Consider the following 27380-nt stretch of genomic DNA (forward strand, 5'->3'; position numbering starts at 1 on the left):
TGTGGGGAGAGAGAGAGAGAGAGAGAGAGAGAGAGAGAGAGAGAGAGAGAGAGAGAGAGAGAGAGAGAGAGAGAGAGAGAGAGAGAGAGAGAGAGTGAGAGAGAGAGAGAGAGAGACAGGGAGAGATAGATAGAGAGAGAGAGAGAGACAGAGAGAGATAGACAGAGAGAGAGAGAGACAGAGAGAGATAGACAGAGAGAGAGAGAGAGAGAGAGAGAGAGATAGACAGAGAGAGAGAGAGAGAGAGAGAGAGAGAGAGAGAGATAGACAGAGAGAGAGAGAGAAAGGGACACAGAGAGAAATACAAGCACAGTTGTTGGATAATGATGTAGACCCTCTGTTCACTCTGTGATATGTGAGCTACAGTAGAGACTCCAGACTCCTTGCTGGAGTTGGAGTGTTTCATTTCTATCACAACCTTCTGTGATGAGCTGTGTTGAAGGGGCATCTGCAGTTTCTTTTAAAACATTTTGCGTTTACTGTATGTGGAGCAGTGAAGGCAGTCTGGGGGGCAGGGGTCTGGGGCAGGAGTGTAGGATGGGGGTGGGTAGGACTACGACTGGGATGTCCAGATTCAGTGACGGTGAAAGCTGCTTAACGTCCAGCTGTTCAGCTTCCCACCAGGATACCAGGGGAAGGAGTCTCAATCACACACACACACACACACACACACACACAATCATACACACACACACGCAGACAAGAGGACAGGCACGTACACAGACAAGCAGTCCTGCACACATAGAGAAAATGCAATCCTACTTTTCAATCAAAAATATATAATAAAGTTTAGGGGATCACTTAAAACATTTGGTACAACTAATTTTCTATATAACTTACATATATACCTAAATTCTATCACGCTGTGCTGTAAATAAACATTTTTAAAAAATAAGGTCAATTTCTAATATCATCCTGCAAGTATGCAACATAAGGTTATTTTTTAATGAAATAAGCTCATTTCTACGCTATGAGGCCAGCAGCTCAGCGGTTTGTAGCTCATGAGACAGATGAGGGTTAATCTGCTCAACCACATCATGAGCTTGCCATAATTGACAGAAAGATCTGGAAAATGCTATAAACAGGATGTGTTTAACATGAGTCTCACATATTCCATTCCCATATTGGCTGATGGATTAAAACATTTATGATTAATTAATTAATTAATTACTTAATAAGCACACATGCAAATATTCCTTCATTGTGGACACTGCGTTTGTATTATCTAAGCATAAAAACTCTTAATTTAACACAATCCTGAACTGTGAAAAGAAAGCTCTAACCCTTTTGATAACATGTATCCAGATTTATGTATCAAAAAAGATAAAAGTCGATTCCCTGTGGATGTGCTTGAAGTGTAAATGTGTAATGGATTATAAATCGCCCTGTCGAGGTAGCTAAAGCAGCACGGACAGTTCCCACATGCGAGGGAAGGCAGAGAGACGACAGACAGGAATTCTGTTACACTCCGCAGGTACTGTGTCAGAGCTCGAGGAATCCACCCGATCCACGGTATGGCAACACAACATAGAACAGCCCAAATCAGGCAGTAAAACCCAAATAAAAGGGACAATACAGCCAAAGTAACTGCAGTCCAGTTACTTGGCTGTGGAACAATTCAAACAGAAAGAGCAGAGAGAGCAGCCTAAAAACAGAAGAGTTCAGTGGGGCCCACCCCAACTGAATCCACCAACAAGTCCATAGCCAAGCACAGCTCAGTCTGTCCAACACTAAGACTGCTTTCCAGATATTCAGACCAGTGTGTTTATACTCTAGGAACCCCTGTTTAGGCTTCACGTCCACAAAATTACATCACATCATGCAGGAGGAAACTTTAATCAGTCCGTTCTTCAGTAGCAGCCTTCTATGTCTCATCACATTAAAATACCAAAGGCTGATTAGAGCTAAATAAGACAGCCACTTGCCTGATATGTATGCTGACTATGAAATAAAGCTATGCAGCACTAATGGGACACAACAGTCACAGCTGCGTTCCTTGTTTAGTCGCTGGTGAGTGGATCCAAATGTGCGCCGCTTTTGACAGACTGAGCTACACAAGCCAAATCCATGCAGTAGGGGAAAGGAGAACACAACTCTTACCCACCTCAGCTGCACAATGAATGTGCAACTGCCCAACAAGTCCGTAATTACCACGAACTACCTTCCTGGAACAACTGGCTTTTACATCTTACAGGATTCACTTGGTAAAATGCACAAGAAAGAAGAAAGTTCAGGCCTCCCTTCTACACTTCACCCTTGGCTGCTCTTACTGAGGATGAAAGACAGACTGTTCATATCAAAGGCTTCCTTGAAAAGCATGGCACAGGGAGCAGCTCATTGTTAAAGAGCCATCATGCATGAGATAGTAGGAGTAGTATGAGCAAACTACAACTAGCCAAGGTGACTGAAAAATGGTTTTCCATCCATGCAGAAAAACTTAGTAGGGCTGGACAATCAATGACTGTCATGCTGATTATTCAGTGTTCTTTTACCTCGAAGTCAAACTGAATATCATCAAAAGTAACAACACATCTGGCTAATACCCTGTCCTTTAATAACAGCAGCATCAGCAGCAGAATCAATGCAGTGTATTAAATTGGTGCATCATCCTTCTGTTAAGTGTTTAAAACAAGTAATGTACTGCAAAACAGAGTGTGTGTCACAATTCATTCAGCAATATTCAACACAATATTACAGTTTCCAGTCTCAATGCAAACAGTGCAAATATGCAGGAAATCACAAATTACACAGCACCGGATGACACATACACATGTTATGAAATGTGAACATGTACCGAAATAGGCACACACACACACACACACACACACACACACACACACACACACACACACACACACACACACACACACACACACACACACACACACACACACACACACACACACACACACACATTACAGACAGTGAACAGGGGCTGCAGGTTTTAGTGAGTCTCCATTTGAAATCCAGCCAAGGGCTCAGTGCTTTGCCAGTCAGCAGGGTCTCACCTGGTTCCTGCCCCTTTTTGATGGACTCAGATAAGCTTAAGAGTGTCTGAAGTATTTACCAAACGGGCCTAAACAGCCTCCACTCTCAAGCACACCCCAGAATCCAGGTCTGGGGTTATGTAGACTGTTTAAGTTAGAAATGATTGGTGGCCCTTCCTTTCACTTGCCTGCCTGGTACGCCACTTTATAAAGACTGCACTTAAATTCTTGGGCCATCCCAGAGGCAGACGGCTGATGTAAACATAGTAAATAGCGCATTCATCAGGTTCACTGAGTGCATGTCAACCAGATAAAACTGATCTGTTTCAAAAACTAAATCAAAATTATATTAGAGGCTACAAAATATGCTTGGTGTGGGCAATCTGATTGTTAGAGTGACGGCTGATGGGTATGAAAACAACTTTGTACATCAAAAATGAACAATGTACAATACCATGAAGGAACCAATAAAAAATGCAGGGCATCAAAATGACCCTAACCCTTCCCTGTTAAAACTAAACATATCTATTGGAATTTGTCCAGTAAATTTTAAAATGCCGAAAAATAAACTAAAATGCAATTTAGTGGGACTGATATGCACAAATAATATAATTCTCCAACATTTTTTTTTTTTTTTTTTTTTGCTGTGCCCCTGCGTCGTTCATGTCCCCTCACAACATAACATTTTTAGAATAAAAAAACATAATCAAAAGTACTTCAATCATTACTGTACATTTTGAGAGGTTAACACAAATAAAACCACTGCCAAGACAATTGGCAGCTCGTACCAGTCTCTAGACTACATTGTTTTTCGTGGCACTGGGTTGGATTTTATGGGAAATCTGCTGCATTTCTGTAAGAGCACAGAGGATGAACAGACGAGGAAGAGGAAGAGGAAGAGGAAGAGGTTTTGCCAACCTTCCAGTGAAACTGAGCTGAAGCTTTCAGGGCATCTCACAATGGCAGATGGTGGAACGAGTAAAAAGGCCAATGGAAAAATCACTTCCAAATGTTTACCCTTTTCAGTAAAGTCAAAGAGAAGACGAACGTCCACAGGGTGATGCAGGGAAGGATGAAGGTTGTTCAGTTCTGAACACACTCTTTGACCCACAGTGTCTGAGGTCTTTTCTTTGATGCTGTAACATCGTCACCACAGTGAAAACAGGTGCAAACGCTGCAGCTGATTCTGTTTGTAAGAGTCTCATAGACTTTGCAAGAAGAACTTAAGTGCAACAAAGAATAAGTACCTGCTTGATCTAAATAATATTGATAGATATGTGGATTGTGTTTTGTTGAATAATGCCACTTCCTGTCTCTGGGTGACACCGTTAAAACTTAACACCCAAAAAGTAAGGTTGGAGAAGAAACTGTTAAGTTGTCAGGTTTGTATGGTCATCTTTTCACTACTGTAAAACAGGAGTTCTAGCTATCAAAAGAGAAAGGAAAATGTGGTTTTCATTTTTGAGAAATATTTGAACAAATAAGGCCAGCGGCTGTTTATTTATGGTAATTACACTAAATTATCGTCGGTCAGAGTATGCTGGTTAAAAATACTTATCAGGCATTAAATTAACCACTCAATCAATTCTGTTTCAATGCAGTGTTGTTTTTCATTCACTTTATTCTAATTTCAGACAACTGCACTGACAGGGTCACCCAGCTCCAGACTTGAAATCTTACACTCAACTTTGAATTCACCAGTGATCCTCTCATTTAAATTGACAGCTGAATGGCATTTTGTTACATCAAAGTTTACTATAACCCCATGATCTACACCTTAAATGTGGAGTGAAATGCAGGTCATACTTAAATAAGGAAATTGCAATAAATAAAAGAAAAATAAAAAGTTTTTTTTTTTTTTTTTACATTTTCACTGCTGTAAAAATCACAGATAAAATGGGTCAACCGAAACAGAGACTGCCTCCTCCCCTCAGCTAGCGCAAATGTGCAGCGTGGTGTGCACTTAGAGTGGATGCAATCCAGTGCCAAGGTTTGCAAGCTAACAGCAGCTGGCTGGCAGAGAAGGGGGGACACACAGACACACACACACAAACCCATCTTTTGTCTCTTTTCCCCCTCTCTCCAACATGTTCTCTCTATGGCTCGTGTGAAAGTTTCATGCCTTTGCCAGAGAGACCAAGTTAGAAGCCATTATCCTCTGTCGGACCTCACTGTTATGACTACACATACACAGTGCTAAATGTGTTGAATAGGACAAGAAGAAGAGGAGACAGTAGAGGAAGAGCAGGAAGCAACAAAAGACAAAAAGTTTTTCTATTTAAGACAGTACTGTACTCTTCATTTCAGCACCTATGGCTGGCTGCCTTCACCAAATGGATTTCTGAGAAAGCAGGATTAGTATAAAGTGCGTAGTATGCTTACGTGTGTGAGAGTGTAGTCAGTGCATGTGAATGGAACAAGCTGATTGTGTCCTGAAATAATTTAATCTCAAATATAACTCAAAGGCAGTACATATAAAAGCGTCAATAATGGTCCTGTCAAGGGTTTGTGGGAAAGACTTGCATTAAGGAAAGGTCACATTACTCCACTCCTCCAGCTCTAACCGTATTTTAAAAAAGTTTCATCCTTTTGCCTTCAGTGCCCTCCATAACTCTTCTAATCTGTACTGGAAGAATACAATCACCCATACTGGGGTAAAAAGGAGAAAATACATAATCTGTGATGCTGCTGGGAAACCACAACAGTTTGATTCCTACCTTAAGACACCAAGTCATTCAGAGGGATGGTCTTATTGATTTCAGTCACACAAAACTAAATTCAGTTTCTGAGTGAATAATATTAGTCCATAATCAAACATAACAGAGACTGCTGCCTGCATAGCTCTGTTTCTCCAAACTGCAGTGCAGCCTAGACTACTTCATATTTGCTGTCAGAGTTACTAAATACATACTGACTAAAATACATGATATGGGTTCATATTGGTTTTGCTTTCAACACAGGTCAACTCAATTGACTTTTAGATTAAAGCTGGATTAATTTTTAAAAGCTGTGTGTGTGTGTGTGGGCAGTGCTTATTACTTCTAACATCATACAGGCAGTATTAAGAGACATGAAAAGTGTGTCATCAATTTGAACAAAAAAGCAAATTGTAGATAAATCCAGATGAATGCAATATGCTTAAAATAAAATGTACAAACAAACCAGGCATTCATATGTTTACAACTGCCAGAATGTGCTACTGCTGTTGTGTTTTCAAGGAGATAAAATCATACGAAAATGATTTGCAGTTGCCCAGACTACTTCAGGCTAGGCTACTTCCAGACCAATACTTTGCATCAGTTTCATTGTGGATGATTATGTTTTTTTGTCCATTATGCACCACTTTGGGTCATTTTGGTTTTAAACCAACATATACCAACCAGTTGAAAAAACAACATCTTACAATGAGAGCAGATGTGGTTGTGGGGGCTGAAGTAGAACTTACTGCATTGGTGACTTCTATTTCATAGACCCTCTGGAAGGAAGTTCGGTCAAAGAAAACCAGCTTCCCATTTCCCTCGTTTCTCTTCACTGAGGTTCCTGTTACAAGAAGCTTGTCGTCTGGGCTAAAACAGCAGTCGGTCCTAATATGGGGAAAATAACAGATACAACATAATGAGTTTATAATAATCATCATAATAATCAGGCAGATTGTAATTAAGATAAAAGTTAGAAAAATCTCACATAGAAAAGTAGTTAGTCAGTCCAGTAGCAACATTCACAGGCTTCCTGAAGTTACGTATGTCCCACAACTTCAAAGTGTCATCACCTAGAAAAAGAATAGATGAAGGCAACAGGTAAACTGTAAATTGTGAGATTTACATTACAGAAAGTCAACACAGTGGAACTTTCTTAAAGGATATTTACTTTACTGCATTTTCCGTTTACATTACAGGGATACAGTAGGTTGAGTGAAAGACTCTTATACAGAGTTACTCTTGTTTGTCTTTGTGTTAAAACTCTCTTGTCTAGATTACATACCAAAGAGAAAGTCAAGTGATCTATTGAGAGAGTTCTATGTTTTGTTAGTGGTGGTCCCTGTTTATTTGCACATTCAGGGAACAGACAAGCTACTTCTCTGCTTTAAAAACCATCACTATGGATCAGTGATCACACTTAAGACCAATAAACAAGAAGCTCTAAGTTGCACTGTTGATGAAAGCAACTTCTTACCCCCACGTGACGCTAGAGTCACACCATCGTAGGAAAAGGCCAGGGAGGAGGTGTCTGATCCTGGAGTGTGGGCTTGCCGGCAGTGAAACTTTGTGTGGACCTAAAAACAAAAAAAACTCTTAAGAATGGGTATAAACACATTATATGAACTTGCATCATGACTCTGCTAAGCTGGTTTTTACATAGTTTTATGCTTTTTTTCATTTATGTAAAACACAACTAGAGTTGCAGGGTGATATATGGGTCAATGACGTATAAGGATTTTCAACAACTCAATTTTAGAATAATAAAAACAAGCATATCTAATGCAGTAGTTCAAACATTCAGAATGTTGTGTACCTGGAAATTCATATTATAAATGTGAAAGTGATTTTAGTGGGTTTTTCAAGATTAATTGGCATTGGCCTTAAAAAAAGTCATGTGGTACGACCATGATTCATCTTGAAATATCTTTATATAAATAAAAGATCATCATTTACAAAAATTAAAAAAAAAAAAGCAAATACTTTGTTTCCAAACACTTTATATTACTGAAAACTGAAAAAAAGATGTGAAGCGTGTTAAGTAAATTAATTTATTTCAAGATGAATCATGGTCGCACCACATGACTTTTTTTAAGGCCAGTGCCAATTAATCTTGAAAAACCCACTAAAATCACTTTCACATTTATAATATGGATTTTCAGGTAAACAACATTCTGAATGTTTGAACTACTGAATTAGATATGCTTGTTTTTATTATTCTACAATTGAGTTGTTGAAAATCCTTATACGTCATTGACCCATGTACAGTACCAGCCAAAAGTTTGGACACACTTTTTTATTCAAGGGAACAGGAAAGTGTGTCCAAACTTTTGAGTGGTAGTGTAAGTAATGACCACTCACTCATTATCCCATGACCAACAGACTGGCATGAATGTGTCAAGTTAAGGTTAAATGCCATTATTCCATATCATGTGCACAGCCTGTGTATGAAAGTGAAAGTCTAGTACAGAGGCCACGATAGCAGCAATACACTTCTGTTTGTGTGTAATAATAAATATGTGTATGTGACAAAAATAGGAATTCTTGAGCAAATACAGATGAGTTTATTTATTTATATCCTGTTGATATTTATCACGAATAAATACAACCTTGTGGTGGACAAAAACAGAAAGAAAAAAAAACTAGCCAAAACTTTTCGTTAATTAAAACAACATTAAAAGTACAGCTGGCTCTCTCTCTCTCTCGCAGTTTCCATAAACACGCTGCTGTGGTCATTACTGATCATCAATAATAATAAAACACAATTCTCTTGATGTCTCCAGATGTACTACAGTGTGAAACTACCAATGCTCTGCATCAGTAGCACACATTTAACCTTTTTGTTCTGTCTCTTCAAAACAACACACGGCTTCTATTTCCTCCATGAACACCACACTATACACTCAACTATGAAGCCCACTGCAACCTGTGAAATACCACCAATGTTACACACTGTACCCTCCACCATCCTTAACAAGACTACAGACCGTGAGAGATTTAACTTGGCAAGCCCTTGTCTGACAAATGGTATTTTGACTTCTCCTCCTACCTGAAATAGTAGTATATTATTCCTGCTCTGTATAGTTTAGCAACAGACACCCTTTTAACTGCAGCCCATGGCTAACTTTGCTGTTTGTATTAGAAAATATGGACATCAGGCCCTTTTCACGGCTCATATTTTACTTCATTAATTGTCTCAGAAAGCCATGCCAGGGAATGAGCATGCACAATTACAAGTTGTGTTTGGTCTGAGAGAATATAGGGTTCATTTCAGATGATAACCAGTGAGCCCTGTCTTGTTGGGGGTGGGGTGCTGCAGGAGTAAGTGGTTCCGTGGCCATCACGATGAGCCATTTGGTCCTTACATAACCTTTATATACAGACACAGTATGACTTGTGTCTGGCCATTGTTCTCTGCAAGAAAACTGATTATTGCTCCCTCCTGATTTGGAGTGAGTCATAGCCCTGAGTGAGGGAGTTCAAGTATCTTCGTTCACGAGTGAGTGTAAAATGGAGCGTGAGGTCAACAGGCAGACCGGTGAAACATCAGCAGTAATGTGGGGGTTGTACTGGACCACAGTGGTAAACAATTGAGAGCTTTGCCATCAGGCTTGTTTCCATCACCTGTGGTTACTAGTTTTAGGTTGTGACTGAAAGAATGAGATAAAAAATACAAGCTCGTAGGGTGGCTGGGCTCGATCCTAGAGGTAGGGTAGAGTGCTCAGACACCTGGTGGGAGCTCGGAGTAGAGCTGCTGCTGCTCCTTCGTGGCATAAGGAGCCAGTTGAGGGGGATTGGGGGTTTTCTCTCCAAATGATTAGCAGATTAATCGATAACGCATGTGATTCTTAGCTGCAGTGGACTATATTTAGCCTACAATGGAAAAATAGAGGCAGCTTGCACACTGAATATTAAAACCTCCCAGGTATTTATGGAATAATACTTGGAGGTATTAGGCATATAAAATACAATCACCTGTATAATTCTGTCCTTGTAACTATGTCCACAGCATGTTGCTATGAGAGAATGTGATCTTAGACGGCTTGGCTCTAAACATGGGATGATCAGCATGTATCACTGAAAACCAAGTAGACTAAATGACATTTCAGCTGAGGGTTATTATATAGGTAAGAATAGACTGATCACAAAAGCTAGGGGGGAATGGAATGTCACTGTGTGTGTGCTGGATGGCATTTTAGGGATATTTTGGAAACAATGGGAAATTGCCAAACACTCATCCTAAATATCCAAAATATTCCTAATTCATTCCGGCCTCTTCTTCAGTCGCGCTCCCTCTGCACACAGAAGCATTTTAACTACTTGTCTAAACAGCAGTTTCCAAAATGGCCTGCCATTCGATGTACGTCCTCAGTGCTTACTCTGAGTAAGTGGTGTACTACTGTAGTGCAGGGGGAGTGTGTGTGCCAAGGTCTGAAGCTCCAGGCTGGAAATAACCCAGCTCAACCCCCGCCCCCCCCCCCTCCCCCCTCCCCACACACACACACACACACACACACAATTCTCTCTATCTTTCTCACACATACAAAAGAACAGCAAAAAGAAAAGCTCCTTAAAAGTACACAGGTACTAAAAACGTGGGCAATGAATAGCAATGAAAAAACGTGATAACCAATAACCCAAAAAAATAATAATTCAGTGACGTGAAAAATCATGTTATTCTCAACCTGAAGTTTATAAAAAATAATCTCTAACTGCAGAGAAACAAATAACTGTAGTCAAGTTTTTATTCCAAATATGACAATTAGAGCTAAAAAAAGATTTATTATTTTTCATTGTTGATTAATTTGTCTGACCGGCAGGCCAAAGCCCATTTTCTGGATTAATTTCCTGTACATCGACTATTTGATTAATTAACTAAATTGCTTCAGCACTAATTAAAATGAGTTTCCTGTGTCTTCTTACTTCTTCCTTCCAGAGTGTTCCTCTGCAGACTAAAGCCAGATTACAGAGATCGATCATTAAAAGACGCTGGTGAAGCAATAGTTTGGGGAAGTAGTCTTGCTAACACTCAAACAAACATAACCTTGGTTTATACAGCCACATTTTCATTAATTCTAAACGGAATGCAAATAAATCAGTGAAAAGAGAATTGCAGCAATACAGGCTTTTGACTCCGCGAGGTGGATAAGGAATTTTAAGTGTGCAAAGTGTGGAAGACAGATAAGATAAATAGAGAGAAATACTGACTAAAAAAGCAAAGGAGAGTGGAGCATGAGGTGAATGAGTGATGTGTCCTTATGATACAAAGAAGGAATCGAGGCCGTACTTCACCTCCAGAGTAAATGGAGGGAAGTTATTAACTTGGACGAGACAGATAACAGTGTTACCTTGAACTGTAGATAACATGGATTCCACTTTTTCAGGTCTCGGCCACTTAGCCTCTTAGTCTCTCCAGGGATAATTCTCTGCTTCCCATCATCATTTAACTCATATATTACCATTGACTCAAAGCCATTTTCCCCTACTTTCTTATCTCTGATTATCTACTTATTCTTTTATGCACTGCACTGAAATTGACTTGGTTGAGAAATAAAAGTCAAGAGGGCAATTTAATATAAAGACTACATTTTCTAATCTTACAGCAGGTTTGAAACAGCTGGGCCACAGGCTATCTGACGTCTATAGTGTAAGGTTTAAACCTCGTCAAACACAGAATATTCTACCTTTAGGATGTGTAGTGACTGGCTGGGCTTCGATAATTGGAATTTAATATATAAGCTCAAAACAAAGACATTGTTTTGACCTTTTTTCCATTATGCAATCACAACGACCACTGCCACTGTGTTGTGAGCACATGGACAAAGGGAGCGTATCCAAGCAAACTATTTCCATTCATGTAAGTGCAGGCACATCTAATGTGAGGTAGGGACAAAGGGGTTGGTTGGGGTCAGTTGACTATGAACAGGAGGTATACTGATGAACCATTTTCTAAGAATTATATTGTCTTACAGTAGAACTTATGAGCTTCTGCAAAATGCTAAATGGCACATCATGAATGCATTTTTAGCTCATAGTGATTATTGTCCAGGCTGGTCTCTATGGCTTGTAGGAAAATAACAGTGTTGAGTGTCTGAGAGGTGCAGAGTGAGAGTGAGAGTGCACCAAACACATGTAGGTATTACTGCATGAATATATTGCAAAGAGAAGGTGATGAAATCTGCTTTACATAACTGTCCAGTGAGAATTACGCAAATCTGGTTTCTTTCTAAAACAACTTTTTTTTATTTGCCATATCCACAGGTTTCCTGAGGTCAACTAGGAAGAAAAGTTAGAGGTTCTTGTTCAACTTGTTGTCTTGTCTTCAACTTGTCTTGTTTGGGTTTTATTACTCTTTTCCTCTGATATCTTTCTTTCTAAGATTAACACCATCTGCTGTTAGGTCACGCCATATTTGAGCTCTTTTTATGTTGTATTGTTGTGGTATGTTACGCTGGCTTCAATGTCTGCATAAGGAAATATTCTGCAAGCAGACAAATGGAATGAATAAATAAAAGATATAACCTTTGTCCAACTTCAGAGGTAATGATAAAAAGAATATAAAAGAAACAAAGACTCGCAATAAACTTGATAATCTTAATAATAACTATCAATCAGAGAAGGTTGTGCCTTTAATAGGCAGCTAGTGGTTATTCTAGCTGTCTATTACACCCACTGTAGCTATTTCTAGATCATATAATGCTGTTGTGAAAGGCTGCGTGTTTATTTACTATCCTGATGTTGGCTGGCATTGGTAGATGCCATGGTGTTTGCTTCCTGTGCTAATCTACACAGCCGGCTTGTGAAACCGGATTCTCATATACTGTTTGAAACCTTTCTCATGTCTTGTGACATCCTCTGTAAGCTGTGCCCTTCTTCTCTGGCCAAGGAGCATGAGGCTAAATTGTCATAATATTATTCAGTGAGCCAATGTGAATATTTTTCTACACGTATAATCATTTATACAACTTACATGCACACATATACACAGAGCTGTTATCAAGGTCTACACACATTCGGCAGCAGCAGTTCATAAATAGCTGAAGGAACACCGCATTGGGTTTCATCCTCGGTAGCCTATGATAACAATCTACCACAGCGCCAACTGTTCCAAACCAAGCTATCCAAGTATCATTATATAAATACTGCACGGCTCTGCCTTTCTCCAACCTCAATACTTTTACAACCGGACACCTGTGAAAGACTTGATGATGCCCAATGTGCAGTCAGTTGTAACATCTCACTCTGACCTTTGTTGCTTTCTGAGGATCAAGTGGCCAAACCACAGCCCTGAACGGCTACTCTGATCTTTCATGGCTGTGTGTGCGTGGATCACACTGGAGTGAAGAGAAGCAGGACTCTTTAGTATTATCCAAGTCTTGTTCTGGTTAAAACAGAGGTGGGTAAGCAATGGATCCAATACTGAAAGCTATAGTATTCCTTTGATGGAAGAAGACTGAGATCTGGTGTAAATATTTAAGATCAAGCCGTCTTTAGATGGCCCGATGGACCAGATTGCACACACGTTTCAATGAAGGCACATGATGAGAGTTGTGTGTTTTTTTTTTTTTTTTTTTTATCACAAATGGAGTTACCAGTTTACAGTGATACTGTGCAGAGGGTCCTGTTAGGTTGGTGACTCTAAATGATGTGCTGACCTGATCAATTAATGCAAGTGACAATAAACTGTGTGTGACGAGTATAATGTAATAAAACAGGGTGTTAAGTGAAGGAAAAGGAGCCTGGAGTTGTAATTTATTTTATCAAGTAGAAGTTTGGATGAAAGTAAGAATCACAAAGGATGAAAAATTTGAAATTCAGCTCCAGATGAACTGAAAAACTCTCCTTGATGAGTGGTTCCTCTCATTATTGTCGATCAATCGCTGTGAAAAAAAGCCACCTTGTGCAGAAAACAAGAGAGAGTTTTCCGTGTCATCTGATGATAACACTCCCCAGAGACTTAGTTTATCAAAACCACCTCTGTTGGGGTCCCACTCTGTAGTCTGGAAACATCTAAGTCCACCACTGACATCATAACATTCCACCGGTCTCTGTGGTAATGTTTTGGAACGAAGACCTGAACCCCCAGTGCACAAAGTATCACAGAGTGCACATTACCTGGCAACCACTGAATGCAAATGAAGCCTTGCAATTCTGGCACCGACCCCTCTGGTCAAAGAACGAGCATGCAATCACTCTCTGTGGCAGTCCACTAAAAGAGACCTACTTGACTCCCGTCATAGGATCAATCAGCTCATGTCAGGGTTCAAGAGCACGATGTGTCATCCTCAATAGCTTCTCTTCAGGCTGAGCTTTAGATCAAGGTCATGTACATGATTGATCGTGATTGATCTTCCTGCATATTCTGGCCATGAGTAATAGTGGTCATACAACAGGAGATAGGCCTCAGCTGGGGGAGGGAGCAGCAATAAAAGCATGAGGTTGACTCCTTTTTAGGCTCGTGGCTGAACTTGAGTCAGCAGCACAGGTTGCTGATTAGGGCAGGGGGCACCTACAAAATTCTTGAGCCATTCAGACAGGACAGGCTCCAGTGGTCAGGCAACAGACTTGAGTATTGTAAGCTGCTATGGGACGCAAGGTAAATATTTAGTTTGGAGAAGGAGGGGCAATAAATTTTGAGAGCTTTAACCCAATCATTCAGAGCCTGGTGCTATGAGCAGACCAGGGGTGGGATGATGGGTGAGTGGGAGAGAGGTGGGAGTCTATACAGCATTGGTAGATGAACGCACAAACACAGTATAGATACAATGGGAAATAGCTACAGGGAAAACAAAGCCCTCCATATAACTACATTGTTTGTGTGTCCTATAATTACAAAGTTGAGTAATTATAATGTAGCCTACTTCCCATTTGACTAATCTAGATAAGCCCCTCTGTCCAATCAAGCTGTTCCAACTCACTAACTACAGCTTGATTGTCACTGTCACTATTCTCATATGAAATAACAGAAGCACTCAAGCTTGTCCACATGTGGGCTTGGACAGATGAAAGGATATGAAGTGTAACAAAAGAATTAGAAATGTACTAAAAGGCTGAGGGGCAGAAAATGCACTCACACTCAATTGTTTAAATCTATATTGTATATGCGCAGTCCTCCATCAAATTTATTTTCCACATTAAAGTGTTGCTGGTTTATAGAGTTTTGTGACTCTCAGGTGAGTAACCAGTCCACACAGTATTTCTTACACAGTGGAGACAGCAACGTGTGAAACTGTGTTTGCAAAGGAGCTAAATTTAATGTAAAACAAATCCAAACTGAATTGATGCCTGCAATATGTCATCCTTTAGAAATACTGAATTATGAGTGATGTGGGTCCCCAAAACCCCCTCTTAAGCAGAAATGCACCTCTCACCCTTTTTTCCCCCCTTCCCTTCCCATCTGTGCAATGGAGGTGAGTCTTGTGAGCAATAAACTGCCAAACCTACTCTGTCTCTGATCCTTTCACAGGAAACAACAGCAAGTTATTTCCTGCCCAGACACTGACCAGAGATGTGTCACTCTAGCAGTCATCAACAAGAAAGACTTGTGGGTATACAGGAAGGCACGGGTTAAGGACTAACCAGCAGTCATAAAACATTCTCCCAGGCAATCTAATTGATGAAAGATGGAGGAGAGGCATTCTCCAGGCCTGAATGGAAGTCATTTTTATCTACAGTGACGATTTGTCAAATAACTCAAGTGAAAACAGCCAAACAAGTGAGAGCAACGCTTCTCTGGAGCCAAGATCAACTATTACCTCAACAATGTGAATCTTGAAAGAATGGAATGTACACTTTGATCACTAATTGCCTCATTAACTAATAGTGGAAAATGTACAGAGGGAAATTGTGATCGGGCCTCCCAACAACTTCCATGTAACTCGACTCAATCATTACACGTCAGTTAATTCAGTTACATAATTTTAGTTTTTTGCTGTGCTAGCAATGTGGCCCAAGGGATGGTTCTGTTGGTCTGTCCACTACTTTGGTTCAGTCTGAAATATCTCAACAACTATTGGATGGATTACCATGGAAATCATGAACACACACTCTGGTTTCCCACTGACTTTGTTGATCCTTTACCTTTTCCTGTTGCACCATCAGAAGCGTGACATTTTTGTTTTATAGCAATACACTTCAGATGGATAGCCATGAAATTTGGTCCAGAAATTCATGGTTCCCGGAAGATGAAGCTTAATGACTTCAGTCATTACTTTTGGCTTTTCCTCTAGCACCACCAGCAGGTCAAAGTTTTCACTCAACATCTACTTTATGTACAAGCACAACATTTTATACAGACATTCATGGTTCCCAGATGGTGTATCCTGATGATCCCCTGACTTTTTCTGTATCACAACCATGAGGTTCCCACGTTGTAGTTTCGTGTGAAAAGTCACACAAACATTCAACAACTATTGGATATGTTGCTATAAAATGTGTTACACACATTGAAGTCCCGCTCAGGATAAACTGTAATTACTCATTCCCTTAACTTTTCATCTAGTGCCAGTTAAAGTATCCAATACTTTAGATTATGACTAAATACTTAACAGATCCTGGAAATGGTAAACCTGCCTGCTTAACATCAACATGTTAGCATAGTCATTGTTGGCATGCTGACGTTATAACTTAGCTCAAAGCAACGCTGTGCCAAAGTGCAGCATCACAGAGCCACTACCATGGCTGTAAACTCTAGTTTCTAAAGAGACTGGGCAGAATGACAGCGACTCTGGCCCAGGATCACTACCATGTAACCGAGTCAGTGTAAGAACAGAGTCAATGCGGGTCAGAAAAGGCTATTTATTAATATTCTCAAGTACTTAAAGTTTGGACAAATGCATTTTAAGCCAGGCATCTTCTCTGTGTTCCTGACTTGTTGAACTCTGACTTCTCTGGCCTGTGACCAGATGACCCAAGTCTCATGACTCTGTACCCAAGGCCATAACAAAACAGACATCCTATGTTTACAACCGACAAAACATTGTGGTGGTTGGTATGTGTGTGTGTTTTAAGACTCACGCTGAGGTTTCTGTCCCAGATCTGGATGGTGCCATCCTGGCAGCCTGCTGCAACGAGCTTCCCATCACGGCTGTAGGTGCAGCATGTGGGGGTGACCTTCTTCCCCTGGGCAGAGCGGGGTTTAAACACAGACTTATGCTTCTTGTCTGAGTTCAGGTCCCATGTGCGCACGGTGCTGTGGACAGAAAAAAAATAAATTTATCCTCACCCCAACTGTCACAAATCAATCATAACATATCTGTTCCTCAAAACATATGTGGTCATTAACACCATCATCACCATAAATCAGAATCATATAGAGATACAGTGTGCCCGAGTCACTCTCATGAACATAAGGTTAGGCAGCTATGTGTTACAGGGTGAGGAGTTAGCAAATAGTAGAACAGTAGATCAGTCTGACAGGCATGTCTGAAGCTTCCATGAAATCCTGATTCTCTTTCCTACATCTGTTGGACACATTACACCACCTGGACCACTGACGGCAAAGGAAGTTAAACGCTGATTTTCAGATACATGCAAATGAGATTTGATTATATATTGTTCTAATTTAGGCCCAACAAGAGCCCCTGACTGAGTTTATATAAACAATTGTACATTTTACTGACTTTGATTGTGCTATTTAAAAGACAGACTAATTACTTCAATATCATTGCATTTAATTTACCCAGCAAACCAGAAAAAATGGACATATATTTACATAAAGTATGCACAATGAAGAGATGCAGTATCAGTCACAGAAAGAAATAGGGAAATATCTGTTAAAAAATCTGTTAAAACAAGAGAAACAATGAAGTAAAAAAATCAGCCAAAGCAGATGTCAGTATTACTGCATGCTTTGAATTTCAAAGTAGAGTGGACAATTATCTGAGAACATCAAGTTGTTTAACTTAAAACAAGGTGGAACGTTTCACCTTTGACCCTGCTGGCATGACATGCTGTATACAGTAGAGGATGTCCAAGCAAGAGATGTTTCACATAGCTTCTTCCCACCTAAACTAGCATCACTCGTCTTTTTTATTCAGCTAGCTCTTTATTTTTTCAGGGCCTTTGTGAAACCACCAGAACTCAAAACAAAGTTAATAACAGAGCCTGCAATGAAAAACTTTAAAAAAAAAAAAATATGTTAAACACATAAAACGAAGGCAGCAATAATGATAAAGATAGGTACCTATCACTACTGGAAGTCAGACTTAAAGGTCCACATTTACTTATTGAAAGACAGAACTACACACAAACATGTTTAGCCAACCTCTCACACACCCAAACTCACCCTCACGCCAGACAGAACGTGTCCAAATGTGTGTGTGACCCACTCCCTGCTTTAGTGAGCATCGTGACCTTTGGGTCATGAGGTCGGCAGAGGAGTATAAACACACAGTCAGGGCTGCTACTAACATCCAGGCAAGGATTCCTCCATGGCCGGCTACAAAGTCGCAGACACGCACACTCAACTGTGTTTGGATAAGTCTAACAATGTGATACAAATGCCAACTGAAGACATATGGTTTGACTAAGAACTGGCAAGGGTCAAATAAAACTCTGTTTGATGCATAGTTGTGCTTAAATCCACATAAACCATAGCTGTTAATAAATCAAAAACTCTCTTTCTGCAAGAGGGTGCAAAAGCTGTATGTATGAGGGGGTTGCCAAGTACAATGTGCAGGTTACTGCATTGTACACTGAGTGTTAACATGAATGCATGTGTGAGAGAGAATGAGAAAGAGTGATAGTCATGGACTGGATGACAAATTGGTCCACCTGCTGCCTCACACAGACATCTCTATTTTGTTTACAGAAGACTGTAGGCGTCTGTCAGGACAATAAAGACAACATAACCTTTTGCGTAGCACACAAAACCTGGAATGCTATTTATCGTAAGGGCTCTTTCCAAAACATGGCACTGCCGGCTGTCAGGGGGGACAGAGCGGGGAGGTTGGAGCCCACCAGTCTTGAGCCAACCACGAAACACAAGGCGAAGACTGCACACCCTCATCTGTCAGAAGCAAGACACAGAGCAGGGCAGGGAAGGGGAAGCTGTTTGTACTCTAAAATTGTTAACTGAAGTGTAAAAACGTTCCATGCACCATCAAACTAACAAAAATTCAACTTGAAGTCTTGGATTTAATTCATTGGGACAATTGTGCCTTTTATTCCAAAGAGGAAACATCCTCGAAGGATCTTTACCTATCTTTACTCGATCAGAGGAGGTGGTTGTTTGGGGAAAGTAGTAGCATTGAATAAGTCAAAATATTCATATGCAGCAGGAAGAAACTGGCAAAAACATTCAGGGGCAATACCTTCGCCCCTTTCCTTATCCCTGCAACCCTGTTTTCCCTTCAATCAGCGGCCCCCTTTTCCCACACAAATGCTTCAGAGACAGTGGGGTGAATGCAATAAAATGAGCCCCATACATCCTCAGTCATGCGTGTGCACTTTACGAGGTAGCGCAGTCGTTCACACATCAACTGAGGAGTGACAACTCCCCGGGCCCCAGATTTTATCTGTCTGTCAGGTTACAGACCAAGGGGAGCTGACGGTTGCTAGGATCACTTTCCACGATGAAGAGATAAAGAAGAGAGAGGGAAAAGAAAGGTATACAACTTGTATAAGGTTGTTTATTGGTCGAATTCCGGTGATGGGGACAGGCTGTGTTGCCTGATGGCCGGTTGACTGACTAACTGGGGCGGTGTTTTGAAAAAGGGGGATTAGGAGTAGAAGATGCTCCATGTTCCATTGCAGCTGAAGAAGATAAAGTGGGGGAAATAACAGAGGGATTTGGGAGGAGGCATACACACACTGGCGCTCAAGCAAGGAAGCTGAAGAGGAATCGCTGTGGTCTAAGTAAAGATGCACTGTGGTTACTGTGAGATACTGAATCAAGAAACTTCATCACTTTATTAGTGTGGCTGCAAGCTGGAAGATCAGTCTAAAAGGGTGTAAACTGAGTAGGTGAGACCACTCTACAGGATACAAAATGATTGACTCGAGGACTAAAAGAAGTTAAAACAGCTCTTAAAATTTAGTCAAGCAAAACATTTCCCGATCAGACCTCCTCATAATGAAATGGGCTGATTGAGTAAGATACTGTATTCATTCACTAAACAACTACAAAATAACTGGCAGTCAAAAATTCAGCCATGACTGTAAATTGAACAAGGAGGACAGATGCACTCCTTGGTGGTACGGTATGTGCGTTCTTGGGCAGGATATGGAACACTAGCATTGTAAAGCAACAATTGGAGACGTGCTGGACTGTGGATGAACTTGATGTGTCAAACTGTGGATCGCCCCAACATGCTCACACACACACACTTTGTGTAGTCTGTCCTCACTCTGCATCCCTGTTCTGTCACGCAGATCAGCAGAGCCCTACTCCTCTCGAAAAGATCTACAGTGAGCTATCACCAAGCTTTTCACTGAGAGCAATGAAAAATAGATGACCTACTTACTAGTATATAGTATGTTAGATATTATCTGTTTAGACACACGGGTTACAAAAGTTTAAAGAGAAAGAAATACTGACTCATATAAAGCTATAAAGAAAGACTTTGACCACAGGTAGCAAAATAAAAAAAGCACCATTGATCATGAGGATTTAACCAAGCAACAGATCATGAATCTGCTTTGTGTAACATCTTTTATTTTTTTGGATGCTCTCCGAAGGTAATTCCTCAACATGTCACATGTATCACATCATGTGTTTGGTTTGAGCACATGATAAAGACAAATAGTTTGTTCCTCAGCAGTAAAAAGCTCTGCCATGTTGTCCTCAGGGTTTCCTTGCACAGAGCAACACATCCGAGTCCAGCTGCAGCCCTGACAGCAGGCCAGCAGGAAGGGAATCCCTGGCATTCAAACCTCCTGGAAACATTCCTCAAATTGTGTGTATTTGTGTGTGTACATCTGCGAGTGTGTCTCGGGGCTCAACAGAAGTAACATGTGGGCTCAATTAGGAAGTCGCCGTTTGTCCTGTCCTCTGCTCTGCTGGCTGAAATTTCAGTCGCAAAACGAGCATAATATGAATTTTTGATGGTTCTCCGGGGCGCCATAAAAAGACTCAAAGTGAAACCAATAATCAGCAATGTCATGTCATTGAAGGCACCAAGGAATAGACTTCCATACAGTTAGTTACAGTACGGTTCATTACCATTTTAAAACGTTTAAACAGTGCTGGAGGATTTTTCAGCCACTACTGTTTGGGATTTCATTTATTAGAAAAGGTTCCAGCTCTCAAAAAAAAAAAACACTGACATAAAAGTCCCAGCCATATTTTTAGTTTACTTTAAGTTCAATCCTGCCAAAGAAATACTTCCACCGGGAGTAGACCCAGCATATATTGCCTTCACTTTCTGAGAAATAAATCTGCAGTTTTCAAACAGGTGTTCAGTCTTTCAGCAAAGCCTTAGTTAAAGTGGCTCTATTCTTAATACGCATTTGGCCTCTTTGGATCTAAAATGAATAATGCTGGAAAATATTGTGCCGTTTTATAGTCTCACAATCTCTCAAACAGAATGGGGAGGAATGTGAAATGTTGACACATTCGCGCCAGTCTCAGCAGAACTGCTTTTCACTGTTGGGTGAGAGTCGCAGTCCTGCTGAAGCACCATTCAAACCTCAGTGTGCAAGGACAATCACAACCACCCTACTGCTGCTTTATTTAACTGCCTCATCAGTACTTCCTCTCAAGAAAAAAGGCTGGGTTAATGAAATCATTCAAGGAGCTGGGAGGCAGTTCTTATGAATGAGATTCCATACAACTCGGGGGGGCCTTTAATTAAGGAGCTGGGCGGTCCAGTGATCATGCTTAATAACCTATTCAAATACACACAACAAAGAGTCTCTAACTAGGCTGACACAGGAAGAAAGACAGGAGTGTTGGTCTGATGTTCAAGCAGAAACAGCCAGTAGCAAGCACCGACTGGTACTATTGGCCAACTACTGGTCCATTCTGAAGAGGCCCACTGACCACAATCTGGCCTCTGCAGACTCTATAATTCAAAGGATGTTACTGAAGTTCGAAAGAGATGCTCCCTCCATAATGTTGTCCATAGGGTTACATTATGTCTGAACACAAAAGGTCCACCCATGAAGGGACTGCAGTGTCACAGCTCTGTTTCATGCCTGCACAACAGGCAGCAGAACAAATTCGGCATTAATGCAAAAACACATCTTACAGCAGCCAGTCTTTTGTTCGTGTTTTTTTATTTGAGTTCATGTTTCAGTTGAGGGTAAGAAAGTCATGTTGAAGTCCATAGAGAGCAGGGCCCGGGACATACTCTCCGCTATGCTTTCCAAAGGGCATGTTTTAAGCTCACATTTGGTTTTCGCAAACGCATAAATTTAGCTTTTACTAAAACCAGAAAATTCTGATTTGGGCAAAGCGGAGGGAACTTAGATGGAGAAAAGCCAAGTGTGATACTGACACTCGAGCAAACACACTCCCAAGCATATCCATCTTTTTTTAATGGTTCCCCAACCAAGTCTCACATTACAGAAGTGACATATTGAGATGTATGTGTATGTCATATATATATATTATATATACACACATACATATATATACATATACACATATATATATGCATATATGTATATATATATATATATATATATGCACATATATATATAAAGAAAAACGGGAATAAAAAGGCCCTTGTTTTTTAAATATTACTCTTTTTTTAGACTAGTTTTTATATCAAACTAGTCTAAAATATGTTTAGAAAATGCTGAACAGACATAAAGGAAACAATCAATTAAGTGCAAATCTGCAAAAAAAAAAAAAAAAACTGTACTAAATCATAAAACTTGTATCGTAAACACTTAATTTAAAAAATGATGTGTTACCAGAGCACAGAAAGGATTGAAATAATGTGATCTGTATGTTTGGTTTAAAACCCTGGAGGCTACATTCTGTTGTTAATGGAGGAATGAGCAACACTTTAGATTGAAGAGGGAGGGTTGTGGGGTCAACCAGGAAAGTGAAGTACTGCACTTTATCAGCAAGTAACCCCTGTATTGCGCTGCACATTACCTACGTGATGATAAGTAAAAGTGCAATATGGGGTTATATGGAAAACCTCTCCCACCTGTAAATCACTCTGAGCGATCCCTCCCTCTCTTGGTCACTGGCTCTTTCCATCTATAAGACTCAGGTTGCTTTGCTGACCTGCACTGTTGGTGTGAACCCTCCTCACACGCAGCTGCTCTGCCTGTGAATGGCTCCCTGTGCGCTCCTCTCCGCTGTTCTCCTGTGAGTCGGCCAGGGGCAACACCCAGTGCTAACGTGCCAGGGGAGGATTTCCAGAGCCTCAATAAGAGCTAAATAAACCAGCCTCCACATCTGGGAGAGCAGTAACACTGGTAAACATTGGGCCACGGCCTGCCCACAAAGCCAGACCCTTGTTTCCACTTAATGATGATGATAGCCCTGGGTTTCTGCACTGCTGTCTGTCACACTCACTTAGACTCATCACTATGCTTTCGTCACACATGTTCACTCACAAATATTCATGCACACCTATACACACGGCAAGGGGGGTTACGGCTTCTGCAGGCATACAGGACTCATGCTGCTGTAAGTATGCAGAATCCTGCTAAAACTATTCTAACTGTGTGTGTGTGTGTCACATCTTACTATCTCCTGCAGCATTGCTCTGGTCCTAATCACTGCCTACAAATACAGGTCTGCATCTGGACTACATCCAGTAGAAAATGTGCCATGTGTCAATGCACAGCAGTGGAGCCAAACTACTATTTCCAGAAGCATAGTCTGGACTAGAGGACTCCCTGCTGGCGACAGCAGAGATGAGAGTGAAGTGTTTTCCTTGGATATGCGTTCTCTAGTTCCTTGCCCAGCAGGGATGAGATGATTCACAATAAATGTTGGACAAGTGATCATATTATTCAAGAATTTCATTTGATGAGATGAAGGGATTTTTTGGGTTGATTCTGGATGTCACTGTGCAGTAGACCATTAAATAAGATGTTTTTTATGCACATCCTGGAAAGTCATGTAGGGTGATACAACAAAATACAATAGTTTCATTGCTTAGAGTTAAACATTTAGCAATGTCTGAAAATTAGATTTGGCAGTTTACAGTGCCTCAGAGAAATACCTATAATCACAGCATGTCCTGATTCATAAACTTTCACTCCACTTTAATTTTTATGGACATTTAAATTTAAGTGTAATTGTGTTTTAATACCAGGAAAATTGGTATTAAAAACAAAAAATGCAAACCGTATGTTGCATGTTGGTTCATGTTGTTAAATGTGCAAGATTGTTTAAGCTTATATACCACAGAGAACCTACAACAAACACAGATTCTGCCTGCAGCTCGCTGATCCACTGCATTACATTATAGACATATTTAAAACTCACCAATCATTGGAGCATGTCATGAACTCTTCTTTAATCTTGGGATGCCAGCAGCCAGAATTCAACATAGCTGTGTGGCCCTTAAAAGAGAAAAAAGGGAAAATTAACAAACTACAGACTTTTAACGGGCTCTAGATTGATGCTAACCACTTCCTGTAGCTAGCGTCATTTTCAGATGCAGCACACACCTGTGAACCATGTGGTTTAATGTTAATCCAGTCGATAAAAAGGATATCTAAGGTTGCCATTTACCATATGACAGTTTCCAACCCATTTGATATTTAAAAGCCAGCTGTAGCAGTTGTAGCCAGTAAGAGCTGATGGAAACATAACATGGGAAATGTTACCAGGAGGAACCAATAAAGAAACATTCATGAAGACTTCTTTTGCAATCTGTCAAAAGACAGCTGCTCTCGAGCCAAAACGACTGTGCAAAAAGTCATCCGTTTAATTACGTTTTTGTGACAATGTACTACAGTTGTGTAATCGTCATGGCAACTGTGAGACCTCACAACACAAACAAGTCTTCTAAAGCACAAAAAAGTTCCCAGGAGGCACCAATTTTGTCATTTCTTCTGAATGCACCTTAAAAGTGCCCTCCCATGAGGACAGGATGTATTTTGGACCTTTAATTTCAACATATTGTAACCTTGACTTCTGACCAATCTTGACTTAGGCCTTGTCGTATAACTGAGTGAGTGAACTCTGAAGAAGTGCAGCAGGCTGTAGAGGTCACAGCTCCAAACAGCAAGCTCCTAGCAGAGTAACTTCTAACCATTTCCGCTGTTAGAGTCGTCCTACGAAGAATTACTCATAACAAATGACTTCAAAGTGGGATAACACAGGGGGAGGCCTCCCCTCATTGCCAGGTCAGAGAGGAACACTTCAATGTGCTGCAAAGAGGTTTCAGATATGACATACCACTGTTTGACAGGATGCTCAAGAAGGCAGAGGCTTGCATGAACAGCAGTTGACCAAATGACATTGGTATGTACATCAGGAAGAGAGCACTGGCTGCTCCCCGTCAAATACTTTAAGCACACTGCTTTAATAATCAATTGAAGGAAACTGCTGAGGTCTTGCTGTTTAAAGACTAAAAAAGAAGTAATGACAAATTGCTTGGTTGTTAAGTGTTATGGTAAAAAACACACTCAACGTATGAGGTTAAAGCTCAAATGGGCTGTGAATGACTCGACTGCCTCCCTGCTCTGTGCAATAACATCAAAATAAACAGAATCATTCATCACAAGAGCTTCATGATGAGGGTGAAGGAGCTGATACCTTCCTCTTCCTCAACTGTTTAGGACAACAAATTGCCAATGACTAAACAGAAACAGACTTAAGTTCATACAAACAGCAAACAAAAATAGAACATGTTAATGACAAACAGAGCCAAGAAAAGAAGTCACTCCGAAAACAACAACTGACTATCTTGGGACAAATCCGGCATTCTGCAGTTTGTTTTCTACTGAAGAATAATGCATTCATTTGACGGAAAAAAAAAAGTCTCTGTTTTTCTGAATTAATGAGATATTTATCTCAGAATTCTGAAAAAAGTTTTCATGAAAAAAATTCAGCTGTTTTTCTGAATTAATGAGATACCTAAAAATCCCAAGAGAAGTTCTCAGTTTTAATTTGGTTTTGGTTTGAAACATTAGGATATACTTCTCCCTTCAAGTAATATAGATGGCATTGCTATTATTAGTTTGTCAGGCATCTCAGGACAGGCAAAATGTTTTTTATCTGAGTCCAAAAATACATGAAACAAACACACCACACTGCCGACAGAGCTAAGAGGTTATTTAAGTGTGCAATTTCCACAAACAGGTACAGTGTGATGACTCAACTTTAATACTGTTAGGGATTACAGAGGACATCTGGACCACAAATCTTTAGGCTTTATCTCGTGACCTATAGGCAAAATAAAACTTGGAAAAAATTATAATGCACAATGTTCAGAAAAGAACATGAGAGAAAACGCCTATCTTTCGCCTCACTCCGTCCTTAACATATTTGTTCTATTTTAGGTGCAAAAAAGTTCAGACAGTGGCTGGCTTGACCACAGATTTGCATTCCACAGCTCACATTACCACAGTCAAAACTTTGATGTATCTCATTAATTCAGAAAAACAAAGTAGATTTTTTCTCAGAATTGTAAGATAAATATTTTGTTCATTCAGAAAAACAGGGCAACATTTCTTTCCTCAAATAAATGCATTACCTGTCATAGTTTGTATTGTAACTGCATTTAGAAAAGGCTAAACAGGTTTCTGGATTTGTTAGGTCCAGGTTGGGACTGCGGAAAGTATCAGTTGATTAATGGATTAGTTGATCAACTGAAAATTGGAGCAGGATATTCAAAGAATCAATATATCTAATTGATACAAATTCAAAATGTTGATCATCAAATAAGTGATTTACTAAGAAAAATGCTTACTATTCTTTTATTCCACCTTTTCAGATGTGAGGATTTGATTCTCTCTGTTTTTCTCCCTTTGGATTTCGGACTGTTGGTTGCACAAAACACTGTTCACTGTTTTCTGAGATTTTATATCATAATTAAAAAAACAACATTTAATACAATCCTACTACTTGTGTGTCTAGGCCTCTGTGACAAATCTCTGTGTACACAATGGGATGAGTTAGGAAGGAATTAATTGTCTGTCGACAGCGGCAGAGCAGAGGCAGGGACTTAATTATCACATGAGACGCAGCAAATCGCTGGGACGTTGTCGGTGGGCCAAAACGCATTGTCATTGAACCAAACTCTCCCATCAGCTCCAGATGGGGCTGAGCAGGACAAGAATGTGGGACATCCAGGAAAACACTACTTGCAATCAATGGGCCTTCACTTGTTCAGGTAATTCATATGGGCGGTATAAACCATGTCTAAATGCACTGCAGCTGTAACAGATGGTTAGTAACCAACAATAAAGCTTTTTTAACCGCAGTAAAATCCAAACATGGACACTAAATAAGGATCATCCTTTGTAGATTCAGGTACAAGGAAGAGATGAACCACGAAAAGTCCTGAAAGCAATTGGTGTTCCTCTTCCTCTGAGAGTGCCTCTGGCTGGTCACACAGCAGAGACCTTTATCCTCATACACAAAAACAGAGCAGCTCATGGCTACACCTTGCTACCATTATGTGTTGGCAGGGTTCACCCATAGAGCAGAAAAGAGGAGCATAGGGATTAAAGCAAGAAAAGATTTGTGAGCCTGAAAGTTTGTGATGAGGAAATGTGCACAATGTATTGAATGAAGTATTATATGAAATTAAAAGTACTCTCTGCCTGAAATCAG

The 27380-nt window shown here is 40.3% G+C and overlaps 1 protein-coding gene across 1 annotated transcript in view; it reads right to left on the reverse strand.

Annotated features, from left to right (window-relative positions):
- The window catches only part of LOC133995278 (WD repeat-containing protein 70), a 40373-nt gene that overhangs the window by 8124 nt on the left and 4869 nt on the right, over positions 1-27380 (reverse strand). Inside the window, exons 9-13 of the mRNA XM_062434615.1 lie at positions 24081-24157; positions 16700-16874; positions 7161-7260; positions 6672-6756; positions 6433-6571 (exon numbers count right to left, since the gene is read on the reverse strand). Of these exons, the coding sequence (XP_062290599.1) occupies positions 6433-6571; positions 6672-6756; positions 7161-7260; positions 16700-16874; positions 24081-24157 (576 nt within the window). The remainder of the gene's footprint in view (positions 1-6432; positions 6572-6671; positions 6757-7160; positions 7261-16699; positions 16875-24080; positions 24158-27380) is intronic.

The sequence above is a fragment of the Scomber scombrus genome, chromosome 15, assembly GCF_963691925.1.
Source record: "Scomber scombrus chromosome 15, fScoSco1.1, whole genome shotgun sequence".
NCBI classification, from domain to species: domain Eukaryota; kingdom Metazoa; phylum Chordata; class Actinopteri; order Scombriformes; family Scombridae; genus Scomber; species Scomber scombrus.